Here is a 10,600-nt window from a genome sequence, read left to right on the forward strand (position 1 = left end):
TTATCAACAATTCCACAATTATTCGACTCGAAATAAACTTAAAACAGACTGTAAAATGATCACATTATCACTGCATCTCTGGGTATATTCATCACATTTACACAGGTGTTTTATATCAGTCTGTATAAGTAAAACCAAAGCGGACAAACTGAGGCAGGATCTGAAACATTTCTATTTCTGTTGGCGTAACAACCGTCTCTTGCTGCGTTTGTGGTGCGGGGGCAACCGGGTGTCGAGTGCAGAAATAAACTCTGTCAAATACAACTAAATAAAGAAGCAGAGCAACATGCAGTTGTGTTTTCATCCATCTGCGCAGGATGAGAAGGAGGAGGAAGCAGTGAGGCACATCCCGAAGCAAGAACAATCCTTCATCCCCTTCCACCCCCCCACAGCTTTGTGAAACAACCATCCTGGTGGTTCGAGATCTGACAACTTAAATGGGGAGAAAGAAGAAAACCCATCTGATGTTTCTTCTTCTGGCTCTGCTTTGCGTCGGCGCTGCGCAAACTGAGATCTGTCCGAGCGACCCAGACATCGGTCAGTGATATTTTCGATGATTTGATATATATTATTATATTGTAGCAGAATTGATTTCAAGGTCTTTTGTTACACCTTTTTCATTTGTTCTTGTCTCCGTTAGCTGGCACGGATCTCTCTTGCGAAAGTGACTACAATCGTATCATCACTTGTGTGTGGAACAGCACATCTGCATCTGATCTTCCAGACAATGTGTGCACATTAAAGGCCACACAGACGTAAGGACCGAAATGTACTTGGAGTAGATGTAAATGTACACAGATAACATTATGAGTGCAGTCAAATAATAAAAACAGCATGTTTTCCTCCAGTTCTAAACGGGTCAACTACAACGCCAAATGTAAACTGGAGCCTGTTGACGTCTCCAGACCAACGCTGAGGAAGTGCACCCTGATCTTCAACATAGACGGCAGAGTGAGTATGAGGATATCTGTTGAGAGAAGAATGTACCAGGGGACACTGAAGGAAAAGTTCAACACTTTAGGAAATATACTGATTTGCTCTCTTGCAGAGAGTTAGATGAACAGATCAATACCTCTCTCTCATGTCTATCTGTTAAATAGAAGACTACAGCTACATATCGCGCTCATTTCCAGGTTCATACTTGTATTTTGGGTTTCTACTAGAACATGTTTACATGCTTTAATGTTAAAAAAAAAGGCCAACACAGTCTCACTGCAGTTTGTGAAATAGTCACAATGGCATCTCTGCAAGATTTCACAGACCGGAGGAAAACAACCAATCAGAACCGAGCTGGAGCCTTGCCGTCTCTGAGCAGCTGTCAATCACTCGCCAACTCCAATCAAACGGTCAAACTAGGCAGCGCTGATCAAATATGAATCAATATCCTGTTACTATAATGCCTATTTATCTCCTCAGATGTTTTCAGAAACATCTTGTAGTGTAATGTTTAGCTGTAAAATGAGAAAGTTTGTGACCCGGCAGCCATGTTGAGATCAAGTTGAGGAAATACCAAGCACCGCCCACCAGCCGGAGCACAGCCAATAGGAACGCTCTCTCAATGAAATGACCTGTGATTGGCCAAAGTCTATCGTCATGGGCTAGATTTTGTAAAGCCTGAAAACAGAGCCATGAGGAGTTTTCTCTCAGAACACTTGAATATGCTGAAAGGTTATTGTGGATTTTTTGCCCAATGATGCCAAAAACCTGTAGCCTACCGAAGCTTGAAGGCTATTAGCTGAGGCTTTTAATCAGACCAATTTATGAGTTCACCTGCCCAAAAGCCCGTACACTAATTTAGATCTCATTTCATTCTGTATTGTTGTATGATGAATGTTTGATGAAGAGAAATATTCTTTTTTCTTCTCAGTTTCAGAGCTTCCATAATCTGTCCATGAATCTGAACTGTAACCCCGGGAACCAAACTCTGAAAGTTTACTTCATGCCAGCTTGTCACAGTGAGTACAATGAATAATATATCGCCTCCTTGTGACTGTGAGCTATTCATGTTGACCTAAAACAAATGATCTGTGTGTGTGTGATGCTGCAGTAAAGCTGAATCCTCCGCCACAACCACGTATCAACTTCACCACCGCTTCCTGGTTCTCCCAAGTTGTAAACAATCCCCGTTTCGATGAAGAGACTTACAGCTGCCAACTGCAGTGGAAACACCAGGATCAGTCGTGGAGTGTATGTATATAATCTGTTCCATGTTGTGCATTAATGAGAGTGTGTTTTTTGTCAGAGATGAATAGAAAGAAGTGTTGGAGATTGAATGTTAAATGATTTGCACAAATGACTTGTGGTTGTAGGGAACCCAAGCAACAGTACATGAACATGACATTTCTTCCTTTTCACGATCCGTCTACGCAGGAAAGCAACGTTTTAAATACAAGTTGTGAATGGGACTGCAGCGTGGAGCTGAACCTCGATGAGCTGATACAAGGCGAGAGGTACGAGGCACGCGTTCGAGCGAAGATATCTGGAAATGATTACAAGTCAATGTGGAGTGACTGGAGCCCCACTGCATCATGGGTGTCACCCATAGGAGGAACAAAAGAACCACCACCAGATAAAGGTTGCCAAATATGAACAATTGGTTTAGTTTAACAAATACAGTCAGTGGAAGGCAAGCCATGTTCAGCTTAGAGCCGTTTGTTTCGTAGCTCTGCCTGAATTCCTGGGAAAGAAACCAGTTGGATGAACAATACATGTTTTTAAAGTCCGGGTAAAGCAAACAATAAATATGTGTTCTGAGTCACATCACAGGAAAATGAGTTATTAACCACCCAGCCAAATTTAAATGATAAAAAAAACAAAAAACGGCCAACACATAAAATTAAGCTTCCAAATCGTGAAAAAATAATCAGTATTCTCTGCACTGAATCCACGCCCAAGCGCGGGTGAGGTTTGATTACAGTTACAGTAACTTCTCGTAGGCCATCTCACTCCGTCGCACTACTTCTGCAGAATGTGCTCCAGAGACTTCCGCTGCTAACTCCCTGTTAGCCTTATGCTAACTCAGGGGTCGGCAACCTTTTACTATCAAAAGAGCAATTTTAGCCCAAATTTTATTATTTTTTAAAATCCGTCTGGAGCCGCAAAACATTTGAGCTTTGTGATGAAGGTAACACAGCTTATTACAGTAAGTCTAATACAGTGAGGGCCCAAGTGCAAATGAGAGGCAGGACATTGAAGAAACATCTCAGGACATTTGGCTGGAAGCTGCTGCTTGTTCTGGAAATGTCTTTAAATGACTTGTTGTCGAATCTGTCCCGGCACTATTAAATTCTCTATTTTCTTCAGAGACTTCTTTTTGTTGGGATTTGGAATCCATAGCTAGCCTATTGAGCTTTTGAGGTTCGACAAAATTAGAGGATAAGTCGCCGGCTGTAGACGTACATAGGCTATTACGCCCATTTTAGTTGACTGAATGATACAGGTTTTAGTATAGGCTACAGATTTATACAATTGGAGAATGTAAGAATCACCATAGACCTACAACAATGATATAAAAAATGAAAATGTAAAAAAAAAAAAAAAAAATTATTCATTTCAACTAAATTTTTTCAAAAATCCACGGGGAGCCACTGAAGAGGGGCTAAAGAGCCGCAGGTTGCTGACCCCTGTGCTAACTTGACCGAGGATAAAATAATTCAATCATGCATCTCTTCTAGACCTTCCAAATGTTAAGAAGAACCGAATCGATCAAATTCTGACAGAGATACGAGTCAATCAAATACGTAGAGATGTCTGGGTAATATCCGGCCACTGTGTTGGACGGGGGAAGACTGAAGGGACATAACGGCGATCAACCTTCATTTATTAAGGAAACGCCAACGCTTACGTTCAGGCAGGATTGAAGAATAATTATTAGACGTGTGTATAAAACAAACATTTGTATAACGACATGAATGCATATGAATTTGCCAAAATTACAATCCAAACATACGTCAGATTGCATTGAAGTCTGTGGGATCTCTGGTTTTCTTTCCCCCCAAAGAGGGGGCGCGGCCTTGACTTGTTGCAAAGTACCCGTATGTACCGGTCTGACGGTCTGACGTATACCAGGACAAATCCCAGAGGTCCATCAAAAAATCCATAAATATGTTACCGGCTGTCTGCTGTAGCCTACACCGTTGCTGGTGTACTGAATGTACTGTGCATGTTGTGCTATTTATTGTATTTACTGTCATTTACTATGATGTGTTTTAACCAACCTCTGAAGCCGCAGGCAAATTTCCACATTTGTGGACAATAAAGATTATTATTATTATTATTATTGATATAAATGCAGTATATTAACACTCTGATATGCTCTGTCCTGTGTTTGTCAGGTTTTCCTGGGGGCTTTCTGGCCATTATTGCTGGTGCGGCAGCGTTTTCCATATTTCTGGTTGTCTTACGCTTTAAGACCGACAAAACCACCTGGTAAGAGCACACAAAGTACTTTTCCAAGACATTTGTGTCACTTGTGATGCAAAAAACATGGAACTAATCTGATCTTCTGTGTTCAAGAGCTGCACATTTCTTTCAACAACTGCACTTTAAGGTGACCTCATTCTGTTTTGTAGGGTTTACGTGGTGAAGACAATCAGAGGTAAACCCATACCAGACCCAGCAGACTCCTTCCTGCAGCATGGAGATTTCAAGGTGAGATTTTCCTTCTTAAAAAATGTTAACACTGTAGAACCTGTGTTTGAACAAGATCACATAATTACGACGCCCTATTGGGTCCATTGTAGGTAAAAAAAAAAATTATTACGAAGCCAGGGGAGGGGAATAATATACCGAGAAAAGAAATAATTTTACTGCTGGGCAGTTAGCATGTTTATCAGAGCTTGAAATCAATACGTACAGTATGTAATCCGTTTAATTGTGAACTGGGAAGTATAGAGAGCTGTGAACGCCGTGTAGGGAGGAGGTCGGGGTGGGTGTTTTTCGGTGGTTGGACCCAGGAGACCAGAAGTCAAAGTTGATTTATATATCACGTAACTTCTGTACTTAAGTTACGCTACTTCCAGAGTTATTTCAACCCTAACCAGGATCTTGTCCTAAACCTAACTAAGTACTTTTGTTGCCTAGTTTCATTTTGAAGACTGGAGTGGAAATTGACACATGCGTCACGTGTTGCTGGATTCGTAGGAAAACGCACAAAAAATACATTGTTGAAAGTCGTGCTGAGCGTCACGAAAAAAAAGCTAAATCATGTCTATGTACGCAAATCAAATTTCGTGATTATTTCACAAACGTCATTTGATCCATGGTTAAGATAAAAAAAATATTCATTAGTGTTTGAAGTATTACTTTTAAAATAGAGAAACGTTAGTGTATGTTCCAAGGACATTCAAACCACATTCGATTTTTGTATAAGACACCTGTTTAATAAACATAAAACATTTCCCATCTGATATGTGATAAAGTAAAATTAGTTAGAGCTTTAAATATAGTATATATATAATGTAAAAAAAAAACAGAGTTCAACATGACGCAAATCAGCAGGATGAACAGCCCACGTAGGCTGTGAAACCAGACTGAAAATTAGTCAAAAGACGTATAACCTTTTAGATCATAAAGGTCAAAACCGTGTCACTGCAGCAGCAGAGAATAGAGAAAAAAACATTTTAAACACTGGATATTTACAGACTGTTTATTCAGCTTAACAACGTTATTATGCAAATTTAATTTATTCTGTATTTTCAACCTTTCCCTTCTAGAATTGGTTGAGACCTCCCTTCACCAGCGAATCCTTTCTTTCCCCCTGTAAACTGGTGGAAATCGTCTCCGTCGAGGTGACCTCTTCTGTGGATACTTTCGCATCCTGCGGGCCAGAGGCAGCACTTCTAGAGAAGATGAGAAGTGAAAGCAGACACGAGTCGACCAGTTCCAACTTCTCCAACCCCATTTACTCCCAGCTGTGTCCGCCTCCTCCTCCGCCTCCTCCTCCTGTCTCCTCGCTCACTGCGGGGAATCTGGCGCCCTGCGCCGCTGAAACACCTTATGGGCCTGTTGGTGGTCAAGCTGAAGGTAAAAATGCAGAACAGGATGAGGATGAAGTGAGAGCAAAAGAAGCAGAGATTCGCCAGTTGCTCTCCAAAGGCAGCAACAACAGTGAGCCTATGCTGGTAGTTTCAGACTATGAGAAGGCTGAGAAGCTCCACGTCGAGCGCGCCAGGCTCCAGAGTTTAGATTCAGGCGTGTGCAGTGGCGAAGAGGTCAGTCAAGAGAGCCTGGAGGCAGATAGCATCAATGTGACAGACGAGGGGCCTGAAGGCGAGGAGGAGAGGGAGGCGGGGAACGAAAAAGACGTAGTTATTCAGAAGTTGTTTGAAGGCAGTGGAGGTGATTTTGGCAAAGGGCCCATTCAGGTTTGTTCCGGTTACGAGCAAGTCCAGAAGCTGCAGGCTGACAGCCCCGAGCTGGATTCAGGTATTAGCAGCGGGGGCGAGGAGCAGGTGAGTCAGGAGGAGAGTCAGGAGGAGAGCCTGGAGGAGAGCCTGGAGGACGCTGATAAATCCACTGAATCCACCAGCCTCCTGTTTCCTCCTCCTCTTCCTCCTCCTCCTCCTTACAGCGTCTCACCCTTTTTCACACCACAGCCGTTGAACTTTTTCACACATTTGAGTCCAGCTCTGCATCCTCAGCATTTACTTGAGACCACTGCTCTAATGTCAACTACCAGGTCAGTGGAGCCCTCTGGTGACGGATATATGTAAGACAGACGGCAAATGCTGTACAACACAGTATGTGGTATCATAACAGCCCGACAGCCAGAGGAGTCAGTTTGTTAATTGTTCTCTTCATTTAATGCTCAATGTTCAACTCTCAAAGACTTCACCGATTTCAATGAATGTAGGTTTCCAAGCCCAAAGTGTTCAGTATTATTGTTTGTTGTCTTTTGTCGTGGCTCAAATTGCTGTGAACTGGAATGAGCCACGAACATGAAACTCGGCCCAATAACTGGAAATGATGTGCAAATGCTTCCCGAGAAATATGACTCCAATCAGTCGCATGGTGGCGCTGCAATTAACGGCCCAAAAAACAGATTTGGGAAAAGCCACGCCGCTCAAACAGTGAGTCCGAAATATCCAGCTCCATGTGCTCCACAAAAAAAGCCTCTTCGACCATAAACGTCCGACAGCAAATTATGCATACAGCCTTGTGGGACTGGGATACACATTTCTATAATCAATGAGCAAGATTGGTTTAAAAAACATGGCCGATATCAATCAAAAAGTCTTTGCAAAGGGCGGGGCTTAGAGGGAAATAAGCTTTTAAAGCGTTTAACGTTTAAAGGGAGTATACATGCAGATTATGTCAAATGCAAAAGCTAATTTTTTGACAAACATTTAGATGTACAAAGGCATTGTGTCCAGGAGAAATAAGAGGATTGTATTTGATGTTCAAAGCTACTGAACCCTAAAATGTAATTTCTATTTTCCCACATTTGGTGTCTTAGACCACTGACTGTAGCCTACGACGGCATATTAGGACTATTGCAGATAAAGCACAAAAAATGACTAATATTCAGAGAAAAAACTCTGAAATTAAAGTGTATATTTTATATTTTATATTTTATAATAAATATAAATAAATGAATGAATGAATGAATAAATAAATATAAAGTCATAAATTTGCATGAAAAGAATTGTAAAAAAAATTGTGTATTTTTTAAACATATATTTATGTTATGTTATTAATAGTTATTTATGTTCATGAAAGAAAACAAAAACGTGTTTACGTATCTTTGAGGGCATCAGAAACGGCAATCTTTAGGATTTATTTGATAACCCATTGGCAAAATAAAACCTATAACGGGTCTAACATGAGGATAAAGTGCATAATGATATCAGAGTTATATTCATTAAATAACACAGAAAGAACATGAAAGAAAGGCATACATGTATCTTTCAGGATCTTCTCCTCGCTCAGAGGCCATTCTTTAACATAAGAACCAACCCGTTCTCACTCCCAGCTCGTCAAATACCATCCAATAACTCTACTTTAGGAGCAATGACGATGACGATGGCTGGCGTTACCACGGTTTTGCACTCTTTGGAGGCTCATGTTATCGCCACGGTTAACGGAGGCGTCTGTGGTGTGATGAGTTTTTTAACCTCAGAGAATTTCAGATTTTTTTTTTCACAACTTACAACTTTAAAGGTGAAGTAGGCGAGATTGGAGCAAATATATTTATAAAAGTTATTTATATAAACAGTCGCTACATCATGACAGTAGTACATAAACCAGGTAACCTGAAAAAAATCATGTTCCTCTGTGTCCTCCGGTGCTCATAACGGCATCTGCAAGATTTCACAGACCGGAGGAAAACAAGCAGTCGGAGCTGATCTGAGGTCTGCTGTCCAGCTGCCGGCTGTCAATCAGAATTTCTCAGAAAATTAACCCACTCCCCCGGCGCCGTGTTTATTTATTTTTTATTTTTTTTATTTTTTTACGTACAATGGCCCGATACGCCGTCGTAGCAGCCTGTCTGATTCATGATGAGTTTGTATACCGAGCAGATCATTACAGTATCTTGTTGTCATTGTAAAGAATCATCGATTTTCTCACATCCAGCGTGCAAGGCTAACAATGCATTCCCTACCTCATAAAGCATTTGTTTTTTAATGTTTTGTAACCAGAAAGGTTTATTGAGTCTCTCATGTGCTTATAGATCAGTGTGTGTTCTCTGCTGCTTCAACAGGACATACAGTATAAACAATACATTGACACAGTCACTCATCAGAACATTGCTCTCTAGCGCCTCCAGTGGTACGGCAGCTATATTTAAAGTACTGACTGTGAAGACGCTTAAGTTATTGACCTCTGTAAAATCTCTCAAAAAAAAATATTTCATGTTTTTATTAAAGGGACTATTTGTAACTTTCAGAAATGCTTGTTAACAGCGACACCTGTGGCCGTTAAGTCAATGAAAGTCAGCGTCGGGCTCGCGCTTGCTCGCTCTAAATAGACATGAACGAGCATCACTCAAAACAGTGAGACGACACACGTCAGCTAAAACCACAATATCGCTCTATATTTCACCTGCTTGGCAGTAATGTTAGCTGACCAGACGAAGGTCTCTCCATGAATCAATGCTGATCCTAGTGTTGGCTTTTCCTGCTTCAGCGCAGGCTGAGGCAGCGGGGCTCCGCAGCGAGTAACGTTGTCATCTCCGCCCGCAACTGAAGTGAACAAGGAGACACTGGAGTTTTGGTCGGAGACGACAACGTTTCTCTCTGCGGAGCCCCGTCACTTCACAAGACACGGGAAACCTCTGTTGGTCTGGAGGAGCTGCAGCAGTTATTTCTGCACAAACGTCCACTCTACATTCACTAGATATTCTCAGAGCTAAACTAACTCTTCTGCAGTGTGGAGTGAGCGCGCGTTCACGTCTAGAGGACGCATATGACCCGACCCGGTACATTTATACGCTTAAAAAGTTACAAACAGTCCCTTTAATGAACAACTAAAAAGTGTTCTGCTATAGCCATTCATTTGTCATACCACCACTTGTTTTGCTTTGATGTAATGACGGAAATATATGATGTTTGTTTGTTTATGGAAGTAAAAGTGTAATTCCTAATAAAACAAATGAGAAATCTGAGTATTATGAGTACTTATTGTAAACTTATTTCTTTCATCCATGAAAAGCTGCGGCCGTTTGACTCTGAGGCGAAATGCGGCCAAACTCATAGTTGGGTTAACTTTTGGCAGCGAAGTGCGGCCAGAGAATAGCCACAGCCAATCAGTGAACAGATCCTGTGATTCCTGTGACATGTTGACCTGTGTTACAAAGAATATCTTCCCACCTGAAACACATGAACACACCTCCCGGCCTCAGAAAAATTTTATTATCGTGGCGAGCCGCACTTGGACGCTGCCTTTGGTGTGAATTTGGCGTATTGGCCATTTTGAACGAATTGTAGTTTTCCTGTTTTGAGTCTTTTTTTTTTAACTCCAGTGTTTAATCTCACGTGAGGCAGCTCGTTTTTGTTTGTATGAAAGTCCCAAATAAAAGGAGAAAATAGTCAAATGTGATGAAGTATGGTATGGTTATTTTAAACCATTTCTTTATTGAATTTATAGAACAACTACTGTATCGTGATATAGAATTACATTTAAAGTGATTGAACATTTTGGCCATGTCGCCCAGCCCTATAGTAAAGTAAGTCATAAAAATGTCATATAAAAGTCAAAGTATAGTATGTCTAAAAAGTCATAAAGTCATGGTATAGTATGTCATAAAAAGAGTCATAAAGTCATGGTATAGTATGTCAAAAAAGAGACATAAAAGTCATTAAAAAGTCATAGTATAGTATGTCATAAAGTCATAACGTCATAGTGCAGTATGTCAAAAACATTAATAAGTCATAGTATAGTATGTCATTAAAAGTGTTGGCGTGATCCCCAAAACTCAATTCAACACAATACTCTGAACATCTGATGGAGAAATACACAATTCATCTGCTTACACCTTCAGAAAGAATAAATCAGTACCTGATGTATTAAAATATTGAATAGTCTTTATTGCATCATGAGGTAGACTCTCAGTAAATCTCTGGCTCAACCTCAACCTCTGTGCAGAAAACTCCCTTTATGG

General features: G+C 40.9%; 1 protein-coding gene across 6 annotated transcripts in view; it reads left to right on the top strand.

Annotated features, from left to right (window-relative positions):
* Positions 1–7,618, top strand: part of LOC141765044 (uncharacterized) — a 28,413-nt gene extending 20,795 nt beyond the window's left edge. For all 6 annotated transcript variants that reach the window (XM_074630880.1, XM_074630881.1, XM_074630883.1 and 3 more), the window contains 9 exons: positions 317–537; positions 641–755; positions 849–951; positions 1,868–1,955; positions 2,048–2,187; positions 2,371–2,575; positions 4,335–4,428; positions 4,572–4,650; positions 5,715–7,618. In XM_074630880.1, coding sequence (XP_074486981.1) covers positions 438–537; positions 641–755; positions 849–951; positions 1,868–1,955; positions 2,048–2,187; positions 2,371–2,575; positions 4,335–4,428; positions 4,572–4,650; positions 5,715–6,713 — 1,923 coding nt within the window. In that variant the 5' untranslated portion in view covers positions 317–437 and the 3' untranslated portion in view covers positions 6,714–7,618. The remainder of the gene's footprint in view (positions 1–316; positions 538–640; positions 756–848; positions 952–1,867; positions 1,956–2,047; positions 2,188–2,370; positions 2,576–4,334; positions 4,429–4,571; positions 4,651–5,714) is intronic.
* The last annotated feature ends 2,982 nt before the right edge of the window (positions 7,619–10,600 follow it).

The sequence above is a fragment of the Sebastes fasciatus genome, chromosome 3 (genome assembly GCF_043250625.1).
Source record: "Sebastes fasciatus isolate fSebFas1 chromosome 3, fSebFas1.pri, whole genome shotgun sequence".
NCBI lineage: Eukaryota > Metazoa > Chordata > Actinopteri > Perciformes > Sebastidae > Sebastes > Sebastes fasciatus.